The 18,533-nt window shown below is 37.8% G+C and overlaps 1 protein-coding gene across 3 annotated transcripts in view; it reads right to left on the reverse strand.

The window, feature by feature from the left end:
* The window catches only part of MEGF10 (multiple EGF like domains 10), a 171,847-nt gene that overhangs the window by 114,757 nt on the left and 38,557 nt on the right, over window positions 1–18,533 (reverse strand). For 2 of the 3 annotated variants that reach the window (XM_023196968.2, XM_023196958.2), the window contains 3 exons: window positions 14,837–14,971; window positions 7,034–7,135; window positions 5,623–5,723 (listed from right to left, as the gene is read on the reverse strand). In XM_023196968.2, coding sequence (XP_023052736.1) covers window positions 5,623–5,723; window positions 7,034–7,135; window positions 14,837–14,952 — 319 coding nt within the window. In that variant the 5' untranslated portion in view covers window positions 14,953–14,971. Of the gene's footprint in view, window positions 1–5,622; window positions 5,724–7,033; window positions 7,136–14,836; window positions 14,972–18,533 lie in introns of those variants that run through there. The other variant, XM_023196976.1, reaches the window with a different exon arrangement.

An 18,533-nucleotide genomic window follows, 5' to 3' on the forward strand; every position in this document is an offset into this window, starting at 1 on the left:
ATAGCAACACAATTCACAATTGCAAAAATATGGAACAAGCCCAAATGCCTATCAATCAACAAGTAAAGAAAATGTGACAGATAGATAAAGAATAGATAGATAGATAGATAGATACATACATACATACATATGTACATACACACATATATTCCATGGAATGCTACTCACCCATAAAAAGGAATTAAATAATGACATTTGCAGCAACCTGGATGGAATTGGGGACCATTATTCTAAGTGAAGTAACTCAGGAATGGAAAACCAAACATTGTATATTCTTTCTTATAAGTAGGAGCTAAGCCATGAAGATGCAAAGGCATACGAATGATACAATAGGCTTTGGGGACTTAAGGGAAAGCGTGGGAGGTGGGTAAAGGATAAAAGACTAGACATTGGGTACAGTGTACATTACTCAGGTGATGGGTGCACCAAAATCTCAGAATTCATCACTAAATAACTTATTCATATAACCAAACACTATGTGTTCCTTAAAAAACACTTGAAATAAAAGAAAAATCTCCAAATTAAAAATAATGAAACACGTCTAAATTCTTAACACAGATTAGGCAAGAATATTAATCCTGAAGGATGAACAAATTTAGAGTTTAATTAAATTTATAAACAAAGTGAAACCACATCAAGGAATCACAGATTTCTTCCTGTCCTAGTAATATTTTAATTTAAAAATGTCCAATCCTTTCTTTTTTTCTAAACACATTCTAAGAAAAGGCTCCTAACCACACTGTTGCTCACACTCTCTACTGTGGTCTTTCCTGCCTGATGACATGCATTGGTCTTTCGGACAGACAGCCTTGTTACTCAAAGTCTGCTCTGTGGACCAGCAGCTTCCACACAGCCTGAGGGTTCAGTAGAAATGCATACCTTTGGGCCCCACTCTGGACCCATGGAATCAGAATCTGTATTTTAACAGCCTCTCCAAAAGTTTTGTGTGCTCATTCCAGTCAGAAGCAGAGCCAGTCTCTTCATCATGCTCTATACACAAGAAAACTAGGGGTTTTTTCCTCCAAGAATCCACAGCTGACAGAATGAAGAGCCATTCAGTGACCACCTGCTGTTTCTATTGCACATAAACATGAAATGAGAGCCTCATCCTGGGACAGTTTCCATGTGAATTTACATGGAAATTCATGTATTCACGTGAAACTTAAAATCTTCAGGATCTTTCTGAGCTACTGTCCTTTTCCCTAGAACCCTGACAGTACAGAGAAGGCAGGAGCACCTGACAAGACTGCCTTGCTATATTTCCCAAAAGTGAAGAAACTGCAGCAGTAACAACAATCTTGAATATCCACCAACGATGACTGTAAGTTCAGCGATCAGTCCTCTGGTTGATGTAGACAGAATCACTGCATTTGTAAGATCTATTTACTTCATTTCTCTAAAGTTCTTTGTTTTCAAGAACCTTTTAAAAATCCAATTTCAAAAGAAAAAAGATTTTTATTGATTTTAGTCACCTTAAAAAGAGAGATAGAATTGAACATAGAGAACAGAGAATTTTCTTGACTTTTTTTTTCAAGGCAAAATTATTTAACACATAGTTTTTTAATCTTTGAAGTCATGTAATAAGATGCAGCTGAGAATTTCTTGACATGTGACGTGGACAGGAGTTGGATAATCCTTGGTTCATAAGCTACTCTGCCAATTTCATTTCTTTTATTTAGGTAAAGTATCTTACTCTCTATTTATCATAAATATCTGCATCATCCTCCACCACCCATCACCAATTGATCAGACTAAAAAAGTTATTTAATTTGTCAAAGCCTCATTTTCCTCATCTTTTAACAGGGGTACGATTATATCTGCCTCATAATGTTTTAGAAATTTTATAAGATAATGTATGTGCCTGGTACATAGTAAGCACACAATAAAGTTAACTATGACTTTGTTGTTGTCTGAAATCCATTAAAAAAGATACTTAGACTGCAAAACTCTTTGATGGCAGAAAGTATGTCTGGCTCATATATATTATATATAGATACACATAATATATATATTACACACACATATACATATATATATACACACATACACATAATCTTCAGAGTCTAGCCCATTGGTTCTACATTGTAGGTCAATCAATGCATGTTTTATTCAATTGAATTGAATCCACTGTGTTGAGTCTGATTTTTTCCTGTGAAAGAGGAAATGACTACGATAAAGGAACAATGACTTCCTTTATATGGACAAGTAGAATAGAAACCTGCTTTCCTCCCAAAACAAGTTAAACTAAGCTGCATGGTCCTACCATCATCCTGGTGACATCTACAAGCTATCCTTATGGTTCTGAGACAGGGACTATTCCATGGACTCCTTCACAAGGTGAGCCTGGCTCCTGGAGGCCACTCAGCTCCCCTTCCTCAACCACAGCTGACTCTGAACTGGCAGCCCGCTCTCTGGTAAAGTCTCTGGAGCCTAGAGAAAATCACTTTTATTTTTTTTTTAAGAGACGGGGTCTCCCTATGTTGCCCATGCTGGTCTCGAATGCCTGGGCTCAACGGATCCTCCCACCTTAGCTTCCCAAAGTGCTGGGATTACAGGCATGAGCCACCATGCCCGGCCCTGAGAAGATGACTCTTTAGCATACATATCCCTGACAATTTTCTAATGAAGAGCTACTTTTAATATTTGTGAAGTGTTCTGATCTCTGAAAGTGGGAGGGGTGGGTGAGGGGAAGATGAGAACCAAAAGGACATGTCACTAACACATGATAGTGAAGACAGCTGGCCAGGTCCCCACAGGAAACCTCAGAAAGCTGTGGAAAGAGGGTGGGGCAGCTGGCAGTTCCACGTCAAGCCTCCAGAATGACCGTCTACAATGGTATCTATCATGGAGGGGAGGGTGAGGCAGGATGAAACGGAGGTGAGGAGGGAGGGGAAGACAGGACTTGCTCTTCTGAAGGTGCTACTTGAGTACATAAAAGAAACTTGTTTCAAATACAGGTATTTGCATTAAATCATCCTTGGTAGCCTTCTAGGTAAAGTATCAAGAATTAACTTAAAATTATGACTGATTCCTGTGTTTATTTTGGGAACTGGAAACAGTTAAAAAAGGTGACCGTGTTACCTGCCTGGCAGCAAAACTTGGTAGAAAAAGAGACTATGAAAACACAACCAAGAATCTTGTATTCTTTGTTCCTTTATCCACAAGGTTGCCTCACTTGTGCCAGCTGTGAAGAGTACAGAAAAGTCACTGGGAGGCACCCCCAAGAACAAGAAAGCGTAACAATTGTTAGGCGGGGTGAAGCAATGAAATCAAGACATCAGAGTGGAGAGACACAAAATATTTTAGAGACCAGAGACCAACAGCTCCCAGGCCAGTGAGACTAGATTGTAAAATGATTAAATATATTAGCATATCTAAAGGAAAAAATGCTGCAGTCTCAGGGGCAGTTGGTCAACAAGAGGCCTAGAAAAAAGGAGAATTTTTGAGGCAAATGCTAGAGGTGTCCGTTCAAGCAGTTTGGGGAATGCTTTGCAAGATGTCTAGCAGGAAAGAAAACTTACTTTTACCCATGTAATCTCGGGCGTGATAGTGCTAGTGGAATTGCCTAACTTTCTAAGAGGACTGCACTACTGAGTTAAGAAACAGAGGTGTTGAATTATGTGGCTGATGCCAGGAAACACTGAAAGTATCTTTCTAACTGAGCTTGCTTGGATCTACACTCACCCACCAGCTTGCCAGTAAAGTCTAGCATCCCACATGCCAGGTCTTCAAGGAGAGAAGGGATGGCCAGAAGACAAGCACAAGGACCTTTCCAAGTTCTGTATGACTTAGGAAAATAGCATCCTTCCTTCATATACAAATTCTATGACCTGGGTTAATAGAAATGTGTGCTGGGAGACAGAATTACTCTCTCGGTATGTCGATGGCTGTGCTTGTAAGGTTGAACCCAGGAAAAGGCATCAAGATAATGTCACCGAAGGCCTCTGGGCAGTGGCCAGCCTGGGTGGCCAGGCCTTCCCAATACCCACCACTGTGTGCACTCCATGCTGCTTTCTTTTGAAAATTTCCTATCAGCCTGGGCCACTGAGATCTGCTCATGATTACTCTCTAAGATGTTTGATTATAAACACATAATTTTTCTTATTCAGCATCATTATTAATCAAAGACATGCAAATTAAGAAAAAATTAGTGAAAGGAAAATTGGCCCAGGATATAAGCAAAAATGCATTCTCGTTTACTGCTGGTGGGTGTTTCAATTAGAAACACACCAAAAGTTATAAAATATGTACACTTCTAATCCAGCAATTCTACTGCTAGGAATTTATCTTTACTTAATGAAGGATATGAACAATTATTTAACCACAATGATGTCCTTTAGAGTAGTTTACCATAGGTAAAACTTGGAAATTGTGTGAATATTCAACAGCTGAGATTGATTGAACAAATATTTATGATACAATAATATACTGACATTTGCAATATGTTACAGAAGTATAATTACTGACCAGGAAAGATAATCACAATGTATTTTTATTTTCTTTTTTTTTTCTTAGCTACATATTCTAATTTTTCTTTCTATGAACATGTATTATTAAATATAGCCCTGACTCTGAATCCAAGCTAAAGAGCTGCCCCTGTCTGCATACAGAATAGAATCCAGGGGTTGGAAGGAAGGTGAGACATGTACTATCCTAAGCACTATCTCTGAGACAGCAAAGGAAACTCAAAGAGGTATAAATGGTTTATCTGAGGCCACCCAGCCAAGTGATGGTAGAACCAGTGATATCACTAGGCTCTCCAGATTCTTAAGCTGAGATCTATCCAGTCATTCCTGGTGCCTCCAAATTACAGCAGAACCTTGTCTCTATGCTACTCAACATCAGCATCTCAACTCAGAAAGCAGAGTTGTCCCTCTAGCCATGTGTTGAGCCAGAATACTTGAATAAAATAGTCTTTAATGATCTCTCTTCTAAGTGACCTATACACAATAGTAGGAAATCTCAATTGCAAACTGCATCTTACCATGCATCTCATATTCTAGGATTCTCTGAAGTGTGTCATAAGATACCAAACTTCTCTCAAGACATCTCAGAATGAATTGGTGAAGTGGGGAGGGAAGAGAAGAGGGAAAATGACAATGAAAAGACAGAAGAGGGAAAATGACAATGAAAAGAAGTTCTATTTTGTGACACAGACTCACTGTCATTTTTTAATATGAAAACTCCTCTACATTTAATAAGGCTCATCATTCTATGCACCAGAAAAGAATATGCTGGCCTTTCGGAAGTTGACTTGGGTCAGCTGCAGGAAAGTTAGTTCTCTGTTCTCTTCTGTGACCCAAGTCCAGTGAGTCCTGACCAATTTCCAATGAGACATTCATTGAAGAATTATAATTTATATCACCACCTCCGGCCTTGAATTAGCTTTCTGTAACAGCTGTTTTCTCCTTAAGTAATATTCATTTGGAGACTTTGGATAGGACAGGAGGACAGAGTTAATGCTTCCTTCATTACACAAGCCAAGGAAAAGTAGCAACCAGAGAAAAAAGGAATGTTCCAAGACACCCACCTCCCCAGGCCTCCGTCTCAGCTGCCATTAACAGAACCAAACCAGCACTGGGAAAAACAAGCGAATCTCAAAGGGGTGAAAGTCTTACTTACGGACACACATTTCCCCGCTTTCATAAAATCCAGGACAACATTGAGACTTGCGCCTATACATAGTCTTCTCCCCATGTCGATAGGCTGTCCGATAACTGACTCTATAGAGAGGGAAAAATTAGCTATTAAACATAATAAAGATCTGAAAAGCAAAGTCTTTCAAACTAGTTATTAAGAAATATGGAATACATGTCTAGACCAATATAATACTAACTCATCAATTTGCTAAGAAGATATTAAGATGCCCGATTGAAGCTAATCTATCCTTTATTTGAAGGGGTCAGTAGGTTCATGATTTCCCTCTTTCACTTATCCTAAAATATGTTGAAAAGTATTGATTAATTCATATATGATACCCACCTAACCATCATTCACTTATGTATGTTTTAAAGGAAGAATTCAGAGAATTCCCTTAAAAACCTTAGGGCAGTCTCATCCCACTATAATATAGAAGGCTAAGAGAAAAAAGACCTCTCCATTTAACTAAAGCGCCATTTATTCACGGATTCACTTACATAGCATGTGTTTACTGAGCACTTACTATATCCTGGGCACTGTTCTAGACATTGGGAATGAGCAGAGAGCAAAACAATACAAATCCCTTGCTCTCAAGGAACTTACATTTTACTGGGGAAGACAGATCTGGCTGAATTTGTTAAAGTAAGGACATGCATTAAACAAATGATTAGATCATGTAACGGCAGGTAATGATTACATGCTGTGAAGAAAAATGAAGCCTCAGTCAGGGAATAGAAGGTGACAGGCGGGAAATGCTAATTTACACAGAGTGGCCAAGGCCAGCTTGTGTGAAGAAATGACATTGAGCATAACATCATTTAGTGCAGTACAAATCAGCAGATGCTGCACTCAACGCATAACTCATACACTATAAATGTTAGTATACTACTAATAAAATTAGGGCATCCAAGTTCCCTTAATATATTAACATTAATATTTAATTATATTTTAGTTTTGTTTCTGTGTTCACATTTACAGAAAAAAAAATACGTCTTGTTTTACTTAAGGGTCAAATTTAAGTTAGCCTAAATTGAGTCAGATGTTTAATCGGAAACATATGCTAAGATATGAATTTCTTGACATCTGCTGCTGTCCATAGGTAACAGTGTCTCCCCCAGTTGTGTGCAACACGGAGGCTAGATGAATTCTTGTTAACAAATCATGGTAAACAGCAGACACTTTCTCTTCAGTTAGGCTGTAAGCTCCTTTAGGGCATGGGCTACCTTTCTGCTTTTCTATATCCCCTGTAATTTGGCACAAAGATAAGACAGTAGCAAGCCCTCAATACCTATTCACTGAATTAATGGATGCACTTTCTGCTGTCATTAGTAATTCTGTATTAGAATCTATTCCCAGTTAGCCAAACTCATAAACATGTCTGAGCTTCTATTACCTGTGCCGCGTGCATTTAAACCAGTTTAGAATGTCAGTGCAGCTCGTGTAGTAAATTTGATCAAAGGGATGTGGGTATGACTCTTGCACAGTCACTGAGTAGCTGAAAAGAAATGGAAAAATAAGAAATCAGTATTTCTCTTTTTTAAATTAATAATATACTATGTATTTAAAAGTTTGTAAGCTAAATTATCTCCATTTGCAACTCCATAGTGACTTTTAACAGAGAATTTCCATGTTTTTATGGGTTTTTATTTAAACTAGAACCCCAAAAGGATCAATTTTAACAATATATTTAAAAGACAAGGATTCCTGCTGTAAATTTTAAAGAAAATTCTATTTTACTATTCACTATAAACCCTAATATTCCCAAATTTAAAAACACCACTCTATTTTTCTGCCTTGAATTCCCTCCTTTTATCCCAGGGCTCAAAGGATAACAAAGATCATTCACAGAAGGTTTTCATTTTAAGTCTGCATGCAAATAATGTTACTCAGCAAAGAAACAATTCAAGTAAAGTAATACAGTATATTTTGCTACTGATTCTTAAAATATCAGAAAGAACATATTTTTCTCTAGTCGGAACTCAGAATAATTTGCTTTCAGGCAATGGAAGACTATACAGTACATAACAACTGAATAAATACTATAAAGTAGTCTTTAAACCTGGTTCTAAACATATGGCTGAGACAATTAGCCTAAAACAATCACACCAACAGCATGCTACTACTTCAATAGTCTGTTTTCCAATACATTTTCACTAACAGGTTCCCGTTAGAGTGAAAACATACAAGACTATGGGCCTAAGAACGTGGGTGGAAAACATCCATGAAATATGAAGAATTCTCACTGTTCAACTTCAGACTTCTTCATTTTAAACAGTCTATTCCATGCTAAAGAGCTTAGCATCTGCCTATAAGAAAATGTGGATAATCTTCTCCAAACAATTTATTCTCTTAAAGATTTTCACTAAAATCTTTAATTCACACAAACAAACAAAATGGGCCACAATCACCGATTCACTTGCTGCAAATCAACAGCCCAAGTTCACTAATAGGAAGGAAGGAAGTTAAAATGTCAGCATGAAGAATTCAGGTTAGACAGAACCTTCTAATTTGAAAAGCTGTGTGGTGCTAGCCTCACAAACAATGGGTTTTCTTTCTGCAGCTGGTCTCTGGTAGTCATTATATATCAGGCTTCAATAGGACAGCCATGAAGTAATCGTACTATTCATAGTTTTGTATATTTCATTCTTTGTGATATTGCAATTTATTTCTAGGTAAATTTAGTGACCCTCCATAAATGTTGGTCAAATAAAACAGGCTCTATTGAAAAGAGCACTGGACTAGAAGCAGGCAGGGTTATAATTCTGTACTGACACTGAGAAACTGGGAGATGTTCAGCGGATAACCTCACTTCCCTGGGTCCTCATGATCACGTTTTAAAATAAAAGGAGTCAGAGAAGGTTTTGAAGATTCCCTCTTATTTAGTATCCTGAATTTCTAACATATACTTTCGATGACTGTTTCTTTCTCCCTCCAACAGATGTTACCCATTGCTACCTGCGAAAATAAGTTCAGATGAGGATACAGTGTGGTGTGCAAATGCCTGCATGCTATGATGTAACTCCTTTTGGGTAAAGCAAGAGGCCCCTGCTAAAATATTAATATTCTTGGAATGACATATCACATTAAGCCATCAGTATTTTCTTCAGACCCCTAGCAGTGTCCTGAGGTTCTAAGACTTCCTTACCAATATTTCTTCCTCCTGTGAAATTAAATAATTCAAATTTAAAGCTGTTGGAACTTTAAATTATTTTGAGCCTTGAGAGGAATATAACTATGTGGCCTGAGTCATGCAGCAGGCAGCTGCAACTTCTTTTTCCTATAAATGATTAGAAATAACCAAATGGCATCAGAGATAGACCCCCTCAGATCATTACCCTTCCTCACGAAATGTTAAAGCAATCTTCCTTGAAATGTAGCAAACTGTAATCAATCAAATCACTGTAACATAGGTACTGGCTTTCTATGGAAAATGTCGAACCTTATTAAACTTCTTTGTTTCTGCCTATATAGGTGAAACTTTAACTTCCCCACTTGGGAAAACTGAGCCCATTCCTTTGAATGGGCTGTTTTCTGTATGGCTGTCCTCAAATTTTGTGCTCAATAAACTCAATACTTAATCCTATTTTCTAACTCTCATTGTTTAAAGTTGACACTTTCTATCCAGCTGCTTGTAAACAGCTGAATCTTAAGGCCTACAGCATTATATCTCTGTTCCATTTCTAGTGGAGAATAAAGTGAATGAATATCCTCTGTGTATACAACTGGTATACAGGTACAGTCCTACATCACCTATGAGCAAAATAGAGCAACTTCCCACATGTGCTGTAAAAACAAAAAAGAAACCACTCTAAATTAATGCCAGTTGGGAGAAAACACTTATTCAACCAGTCTCTACAGTACTAATTTAGCTGAACTAAATTCATTTGTTGGAACTAGAGCTGATACAGAGTTTCTAGAAAATTTCAAAGGCCATGTTATGATATTCAAGTCTGTGTGCCTCGGAGTGCAAAAGTTATCAATAAATGCATCCTGGCCAGTTCTATTTGATGTGGAGGGAAGAACCAATTCCATAAACCAACATGTAAAATGTTTTCACTGATTTCTAGGAACCAAAAAGAGTTTTTAAATGACAGGGAATGTTGGAGTACATGAATTTCCTCTTCTTGTCACTTGCTGCTCACCAATAGCTCTTTTATTAAAAGAACAATCAAAGTATTTAGGGTTCCAATTCAACAAACATTTATTGAGCAATTCCTGCCCTCAAAGAGCTCTCAGCCTAATGAGAGGGCAATATATAAATGCTGAATGTAATACGATATAGCTTTCCATGGAGAAATATATATATATAGCTTGGGGGAAATAGGAGTATAAAATTCATTATGTTTTGAGTATTTCTCCTCAATCTTGGCTCTACTCATTAAAATTATTTTGACACTCAAATCCAATACAGAACTGACTACTTATAAATTATTTTGAACTATATTAAACTATAGTTCAACTAATTTAACTATGTTAAACTACAGTTCAACTAATTTAACTATAGTTAAATTACTGTATAAACTTAAGTGGAAGCTACTTTCTGACCGATGATAATTACCTGCCTAATTATCATCGCTCAGAAACTGAAGCTTCCACTTAAGCTTATAGGAGAAAGGTACTAAGCCTTTTCAACATGAATTTCTTTTCTGTTGTTTCTTACACACTATTTTTCCTTCTATACACTTCTTTCCTTTTTTTTTTTTTTTTTTCATTTGTAAAGGTATTGTAATCACACTATGGAAAATGGAAAACACATTTTTAAAAAAGAGAGCAGGAGAGAGAATTCCACAGCTCTCACATAATCACCAATAGCATGTTGTTGTGCTTCTTTACAGTTTCCAGGAGGTTTTAGTTTTTGGTTGAAGGTATTTCTAAATTCTTACATTGTAATAATCACGCCATGCACATATATCTAAAACATTCTTTTTTTAATTTGAGTATATCATAAGCATTTTTCCATGTTAGTACAGTCTTCAAATTATGACTGACAAATACTTTTAAGTGACTACACCTAATTTGCTCAATACCCACCAATCATTAGGCAATTAAGTTGTCACTCTTCAAGGGGTCCATTTTCTGGAAGCGATGTGTTTGAATCATGAAAGCAAGTGTCTGCAAGAATGGGCCTGCCTCCTCTGGTCTTTATCACCGCCGCTTTGGCCAGTGCTTAGGCTGCTGCTGGAACTTAATTAGCTTCTCTGCTAACACTCCATACTGCCATATTCACCAGCAGCTGCTCCTGAAGTCACAGAGTATGAGGGTACCTCCTCTATCATCTGGTCCAATTCCACTTTAATTGACAAGGAGCAACACTGAGCTTCCATATAGAGTCAGCAGTAACACCGAGACCCTCAGACACTGTCCCGCCCCATCCTCTCTCAAACATCACTATACAACATTTAAAGCTTCTAAAACAGACAAAGAGTGGGAAATTGGAATTTTAAAAATCTGATCCCAATTCTGCACAACTTTCAGCCTTCAGAAGCAAAACTCTTTATTTCCTGTTTGTTTGTTTAATCTTCTCATACATACGGAAAACATATCATCGCCATGATTTTAATCTATTAAGTGTTATCTGGGGAAAACCCCAGTAAGATTTAATTTAAGGTCAAAGAACAAGGGAGTGGGGGAGGAGATGGAGAATAAGGGGAGGAAGCCATTATCACTTGGGCGCATTCCAAAGTGGTTAATTACATTTTACCTGCCTAAATTATCTTGTTACTTTAATCAGATATGGTAATAATCTTCATTTCTTATCTCTACTTGCTTCAGGACTGCTGATTCAATTACTCTCCCTTCTGTGTTAGTAACTGAAGGTTTGGGCAAAGTGTGGTTTCTCTTCACTTGTGCCTTCTTTAGAAGAAACCCCACTGAATGGAAAAGCTCAAATTTACAGAATACAGAAAGAAGGTTAGGAGAAGGAATAGATGATTTCTAGAGTAATTCATTTTCCAAAAAGATGCTGTACAGAGTTCCTTTAATCATAAACACCCCTTGAGTATTTAAATGATTTCATTTTCTCTCATTTCATTTTATGTACAATTTCTTAGAATCACAATTGCTGCATTAAAACAAGGCACATCTCTATTTCAAAATATTGAGGTATCAATTGGGATGCAGCTAGAACGCATTGATGGAAGTATTTTTGTTTAGTGCTTCTCAAACTTGAATATGCAGAGAAATCTCCCCGGGATCTTGTTAAAATGCAGATTTCGATTTAGTAGGTCTGGGGTGGGACCTGAGAGTCTGCATTTCTAACAAGTTCATGCCTCAGCTCTGCAAACCACACTCAGAAGTAACCTCCAGGTGACTGCATGATTCTGAGCCATTGGGTACAGGTGGTTTTTAGCATAAGAAGAGCTTAAAATGAGCCCTACCACCAGAATTACACCCTTGGAACTCACCTTCCTCTCCCCATTTCAGTTCAAGCCCATTTCCATTTTTGAAAATACTAGACAAACCTGTCACCTGTGCCTTTATTTGATCATTTTAATTTATCTTCTACACCAGTGCCCATTCTTGCCAAAACAATTCTACTTTCTTTTACCTTTCTTCTAGAAATCACTATCTAGTCTTACAACAGAAAATATATCAAAAAGAAGATTACAGCTGTCAACCCTTCTTCCTGGTAGTACATTTTTTAAAAACTGGAAAATTTGTTCATCATTTTCCTGTTTGTTCACATTCAATTTCCCTCCCCTTTAGTGAGCATTTTAGAGTTTGCACTAATCACTTGTACAGTTGTTGGGTTCTATTAGGTTTAGAGATTAATGTGCCCCTTGTCTATCTGTCTTTCTCACTCTCCATGCCCCTCCCACATTGATGTACATCTTTAGTCATTTCATTTCCTATCAGAAGATGAACTCACTCATTCAACAATTATTTATTGAACACATGCCACATGCAAGGCAGTGTTTTAGACAGTGGGAATTATCAGTGGTGAGCCAAACAATGCAATTATGCATTGGCAGCTCTGATCAACTGCTGACCAAGGAAGCAGGACAAAATATGTATTTATAAGTGGGTGCTGGATTATTTGAAGCCTTGAAATTGTTTTCTCTCTCTCTCTTTTCTTTGGTGGGGGATGGGGGGGACAGGTCTTGCTCTGTCACCCAGGCTGGAGTGCAGTGGCATGATCTCAGCTTACTACAGCCTCCACCTCCTGAGTTCAAGTGACTCTTGTGCCTCAGCCTCCCTAGTAGCTGGGATTACAGGCATGCGCCACCACGCTCAGCTTTTTATATTTTTAGTAGAGATGGGGCTTTGCCATGTTGGCCAGGCTGGTCTCGAAATCCTGGCCTCAAGTGATCTACCTGCCTTGGCCTCCCAAGGTGCTGGGATTACAGATGCGAGCCACCACACACCCAGCCTTTTTTTCTCTTATAGTATTTCCCTCAGATAGTTCATCTGTTCACATTTCACATGAATTCATCTATTCACATCTCCCATCTCATCATGTTGGATATTCCCAAATCTATATTCCCAAATACTTCCAGGCCCATATTTTACATTGATTTTATAAACCCAACACAGCAAACCCACACTAACACCTTCCCTTTCAAATCAGCTCTCTCTTTTATTTTTCCATATGCGCAATGACATCTGGATTACTTCACACAGCAAGTGCTAAATCCTAGTCTTCTCTGCCTCCTTCACTTCCTCAGTCAATGTATTATCAAGATCTGTTGATTTTTGTTTCACAGCATCTCACAAATTTGACTTTTCCTCCCATCCCAAATCTATCATCCCTCCAAGAAGTTCAACCACCAATGGTCTCTTCCTTTACTAAATTTGACGTGTACCCATTCATGTAGCCACTGATTCATTTTTATGACTTTAATAAGTATTTATTATGTATTTTCTTGATGAAATGGTTTATGGAAGTGCTGTAAATCTTATAAAGAGAACTAATAGGAAGTCCTTCTGCTTAAATTCTGTATAATATAGTTAATACCACAAATATATAGAACTTTATTATATACATATATTCTCTCTACAGCTTAAAGTTTCATAATAATATATAACTCCATTGACTAATCAGGTAATTATGTTTTAATTACCCTGCTTGTAACACTATCAATGGAGGTTGTGCCCTCACCAAAAATAATGCTGAGTGAGAAACCAGCGTGTCCCCAGAATAATACCACTGCTGTGCTTGAGAGGCTCTGGGCTTTGTGCATCCTAACAGTGGGGGACAAAGGTGATTAGAATGTGTGCTCTGTGGTTTGCTAATCATGGTGCTGAAGATCAAGAGTTTGATATAATTGTACTTACAGCTATTAAAAATACATATTACCCTCCAGTACTTAACATCTTCTCTTTGTTTAAAACACTTGCATTTACACTTTTTGGATAAAGATAATTTCTGGGAAAATCAAGTAGCACATTAGAGCAGAGCCGACTGGACTTGATTGTACTGCAATATCGTTGGATGGGTTTGTACTATTTTTGTGTTCCCAAAGGGACTATAAGGTCCTGGAGGATGACCTACTCTTTTGTACTTTCTGCTGCAAATTGCTCATATCTGGACATTACATCATCTGCCTTCATATAATCATACCCTCCTGAAATACAGTTCTAACTTTGTTCTGGTTGTGCACAGTTCTCGGTGGTCCACATGGCACTGATTTCAAACTGCCTCCCCTTCCGAGATCCCCTTCCAACCATTGCAACCCACTCATCTTACTCAGTTCTTCAAGAGCATCTCAGGGGACACTACCTCTATGCAGCCTTGTCAGTTTACCCCAAAATCAGGTCTCCCTTTTCAAGCCATCTACAGCAAAATTCTTTTAAATCCCATATATTTCAATACTTTAGTACATTATCTCATGCTGCTTTCCACTTCTTACTCATGGGTTCCCATGCACAAGTCCAGCTCCCCAAAATTAATGCAAATTCAAATCAGAGACAAAACCTTAGGAAGATCTTTTAATTGCTCTATTAATGCTTTCCCTGAATCTTACAATTGCACCTGCATTAGAATTAGATATGTCAAGATTTTTTTTCACATAATATATACGCTGTAAGACCAAGGTGACTAACACTACCTAATTTGCTAGCTATGACTAATGATTTTTACATAAAAGTAATTTCACAATCTCTTCACAAATTCTAATTTTATACATCTGACTGATAATTATAGTATATAAGGGAACTTCTCAGCAATTTTTTGTCAGGCTCCTTTCAGAACCATTACCTTTCCCAGTGGCTACACACATTAGGGTCTTCAAGATTCAGAGGTGATGCTGTCCCAATCCAGTGCCATAATAATAAACAAATAAAGCTCAGGCATGAGTTCAAAGAAATAACCATTTTTTTCCTGCAGAACAACCTACAAGAAAAAAAAATCCAAATTAGAAATGCATTGAAATGACTCACACAGAATTCTTTTCAGTACAGCAACCACCAGGTACCAGTTGTCACTGGGGCTGAAATGTGCATAACAAGCCATGCATTTCAATAGCCAGGTCACCAAATTCCATGGTCCCTGAGAGAGGGGTGTTTCTTATGTTGTGCAGTGTGGCTACTATTTTGCAAATTACTAAAATATGCAAATCATCATCAGTTGCCACAAGAACAAAAGCACTTCTCATTTATGTCAGCCAATATTAAAGAAATCTACCAGAACAATTCAGAGCAACACAGGCCACCACATTCTCTCATCCGGCATATTTCCCTTCTGGAAGAGGAGGGCACACAGAGATAGCTGGCCTCATTTGTCCTAGAAAATAAATGATGAAACAGAAGCTCCATCGAATCAAGAGAGAGGTACCTCAGGCTCAAACTGAGGTTAATTCGATAAGTCATTCAATGCACTGAATGCCTGCTCCATCCTAGGCACCATGCAAAGGCTGGATATAAAATACAGAGCCAGTCCCTATCCCTGCCTGTTAAGACGTTTATAATTTAGTAATCATAACATAAGTTTCTTAAACACAATGCTTCAATTTCTCCATCTGCTGAAAAGAAACGAAACCAACCATCTCACAGCGGTTTCTAAAAACTAGACTATGCATAGAAAAAAATGTAAGGCTGTTGGCAGGTCGATGTTTGAGAAAATGAACCTAAAAACCGTAAAGTAACATATTTAAAAGCTTGGAAAATAGGCTGGCAAAGGAGATAGAAGAGGGTGAATGTTCCAGGCAGAGGGATCCACAGGTAAGGGATGGCCAGGTGCATTTAGGGAGTTCAAGTTAATTCATGGCAAGAGAAAGGGGACAGCTGGAGAAAGAGACAGAGGGTGAGTCGTGATGGGTTTCATAAGCCATTGTGCAGTAGGGAACTTCATCCAAGGATAACATGGAGCTAGTAAATGATGCAGAGTGGCATTAGAAGAATGACTCTAGCTGCACAGGGAGGCTCTTGGAGGGAGGCCAGGGGAGACGCAACTGTGAACAGATCAAGGCAGCAGCAATGGGGTTGTAAGAAGTGGAGTGGCTCTGGGAGATTTTTAGGATGTGGAATCAACAGGATTTGGCTATTGAACATGGATTAAGGGAAAGGAGGAGCTTCTGGTTTAGCTCCTTGTGGGGATTGTTAGCCCTTCACTGAGATGGAACTCACAGAAACCGTCCTCTGGGGAGGGGAAGCTTTGAGTTCAGCTTTAGATATGTCAGGTTGAAGGTTCCTCTGATATCATCAAGTGAAGCCACCTACAGGCATTTACTGAACACATGCGATGTGCTAGGACCCGCGCCAGGCCCGGGTGTGTAACACCTGTAATGGTTTGCACCTGAGAATCACATGCACTCCTGCAGCCTCTGGAATTTAGTAAGAAGGAGAAGTTTAATTGTCATACTATGTAATCTAATCATTATAAAAATGGACACAAAATTAGAAATCACTGATCCATTTCTTAATTACAAACAAAATAAGCGCCAACCTGCTTGTTGGTAAACTAGTGAAACTAGTAATAATAAGCCAGATTATTTGAGCAAAGCAGTGATTTGCTGGGTGGGGGCTGGCATTTTAAGAAGTTATACTCATTTTCCACACCAAGAAATTTTCAATATTTGGGAACGAAATGTATTGAATAATAACTTTATGGTTTGAAAAGACAAATTTATCTTAAAAAAAAACAACAATAACAGCAAGAAAACAACTTTAGGAAATAGTTTATCATTCAAATTCAGGACAGATCACATGAGGAAATATTAAATTCTTCAAAATCAAGATTGTTTAAGTATACTATGACAAGTTACCTATTGCTGACTCAACAAAGGCTAAAAGAAAATGTTTGACTTGGAATAAGGAAAACAAAATCATGAATTTGTAGTATAATTAAAAGATATTGTGTAAGTCATTAAAGAAGCTGTAAAATCTTAAAAAGGATATTTCAATGGTCACTAAATAATTCCAACAGATAAAGCATAAATAGCCAAAATTAACTAATAGATTAATTCAAATTCTTGACATTTCTCACATGTTAACCATCATGAAACTGTAAAATCTGAAGCTTAACATTATATAAAGAAGCTATTTCATTTAACAGGAATGAATAAAAAATGATGGTGATAAAAATAATAAACAATAACAGCTAACATTTCCTGACCGATTACTGTATGCCAGACACAGTACTGAGCCATTTATGTGAATCATCTATGTAATCCTTACAGCAACTTAACTAAGTAGTAGTTTTCATTGTCCCTGTTTTACAGCTGAAGCCATGTAATATACAGCTAGTGTTTTCCTGATCCATCAAAAACATCTTTAATATATTTGGTTGTAACAAATAAGCATGGCAATTATTTCCTTGTCTCATTGCTTTATCTATGTGAGGAGAAGTATTTCCTTTCAATGAAGTGTGAAATGTGTTTAGCTTTCATTCTTTCCTCAAAGACATGAAGGCTGGTAAGCAGTAACATGCCATCTACTCATAAACAATTACCCCAAATTGGAAAGTTTATTTCCTGAGTCATCTCAGACTCAAACCATCCATTTACCAATTAGAAATGTTTAGTCTGTAAAGTTAGAAATTGCCCCAAGCCATGAATCAAACTCCAAGAACAAGAAAGAGGTTGTGAGTTTTCTTTTAATGTAAAAATATTGACACTAATCTTCTGGTTTCTCTTCTTGCTTTGTACCTGATGCATTGCCCTGTGAAGAGGAGGTGACAGAGAAAAAGCAGAATTTGGCCACCTTCTCATTGCTTTGGAAGTTCAGTATACAGAAATATCAAACTGCATTGAGAAGTCGCAGGTACCATTTTTGAAAGAAAAAATATCAGTCCATTAAAAAAATATGTGTGTGTATATATGTGTGTGTGTGTATTACTTGGTCTCTTTGTCCCAATCCATTTTCCTCATTAAAATTAGAAAATTAACTGAGCTCTAGAGTAATCTGCAAAAGCAAAAAGAATTGTTTGATCAAGAGGCAAGGATCATGCAAATTCACATAAGCTGGTTAAAACCGTTTGAGAAAATAACACAGATGTTATAGACAATGAGGAGAGAAGATATCTCACAAATATGCCAATAAGCTGTAGAGAACTAAGAAACACAGCATTTCTCTAAATTAGGAAACATGGATTGTCCTTTCATTCTATCTTGTTTAATAAAGGCACTGAGATGCAATCAAAATCAGAAGTTGATAGGACATTTAGGCCAGGCATGGTAGCTCATGCCAGCACTTTGGGAGGCCGAGGTGGGTGGATCATCTGAGGTCAGGAGTTCAAAACCCCCTGGCCAACAGAGTGAAATCCCATCTCTACTAAAAAATACAAGAAATTAGCCAGGCATGCTGGCAGGTGCCTATAATCCCAGCTACTTGGGAGGCTGAGGCAGAAGAATTGCTTGAACCCGGGAGGCAGAGGCTGCAATGAGCCAAGATTGTGCCACTGCACTCCAGCCTGGGCAAAAGGAGCGAAACTCTATCTCTAAAAAAGGAAGACAGAG

This window comes from Piliocolobus tephrosceles, chromosome 4, assembly GCF_002776525.5.
Source record: "Piliocolobus tephrosceles isolate RC106 chromosome 4, ASM277652v3, whole genome shotgun sequence".
Taxonomy (NCBI): domain Eukaryota; kingdom Metazoa; phylum Chordata; class Mammalia; order Primates; family Cercopithecidae; genus Piliocolobus; species Piliocolobus tephrosceles.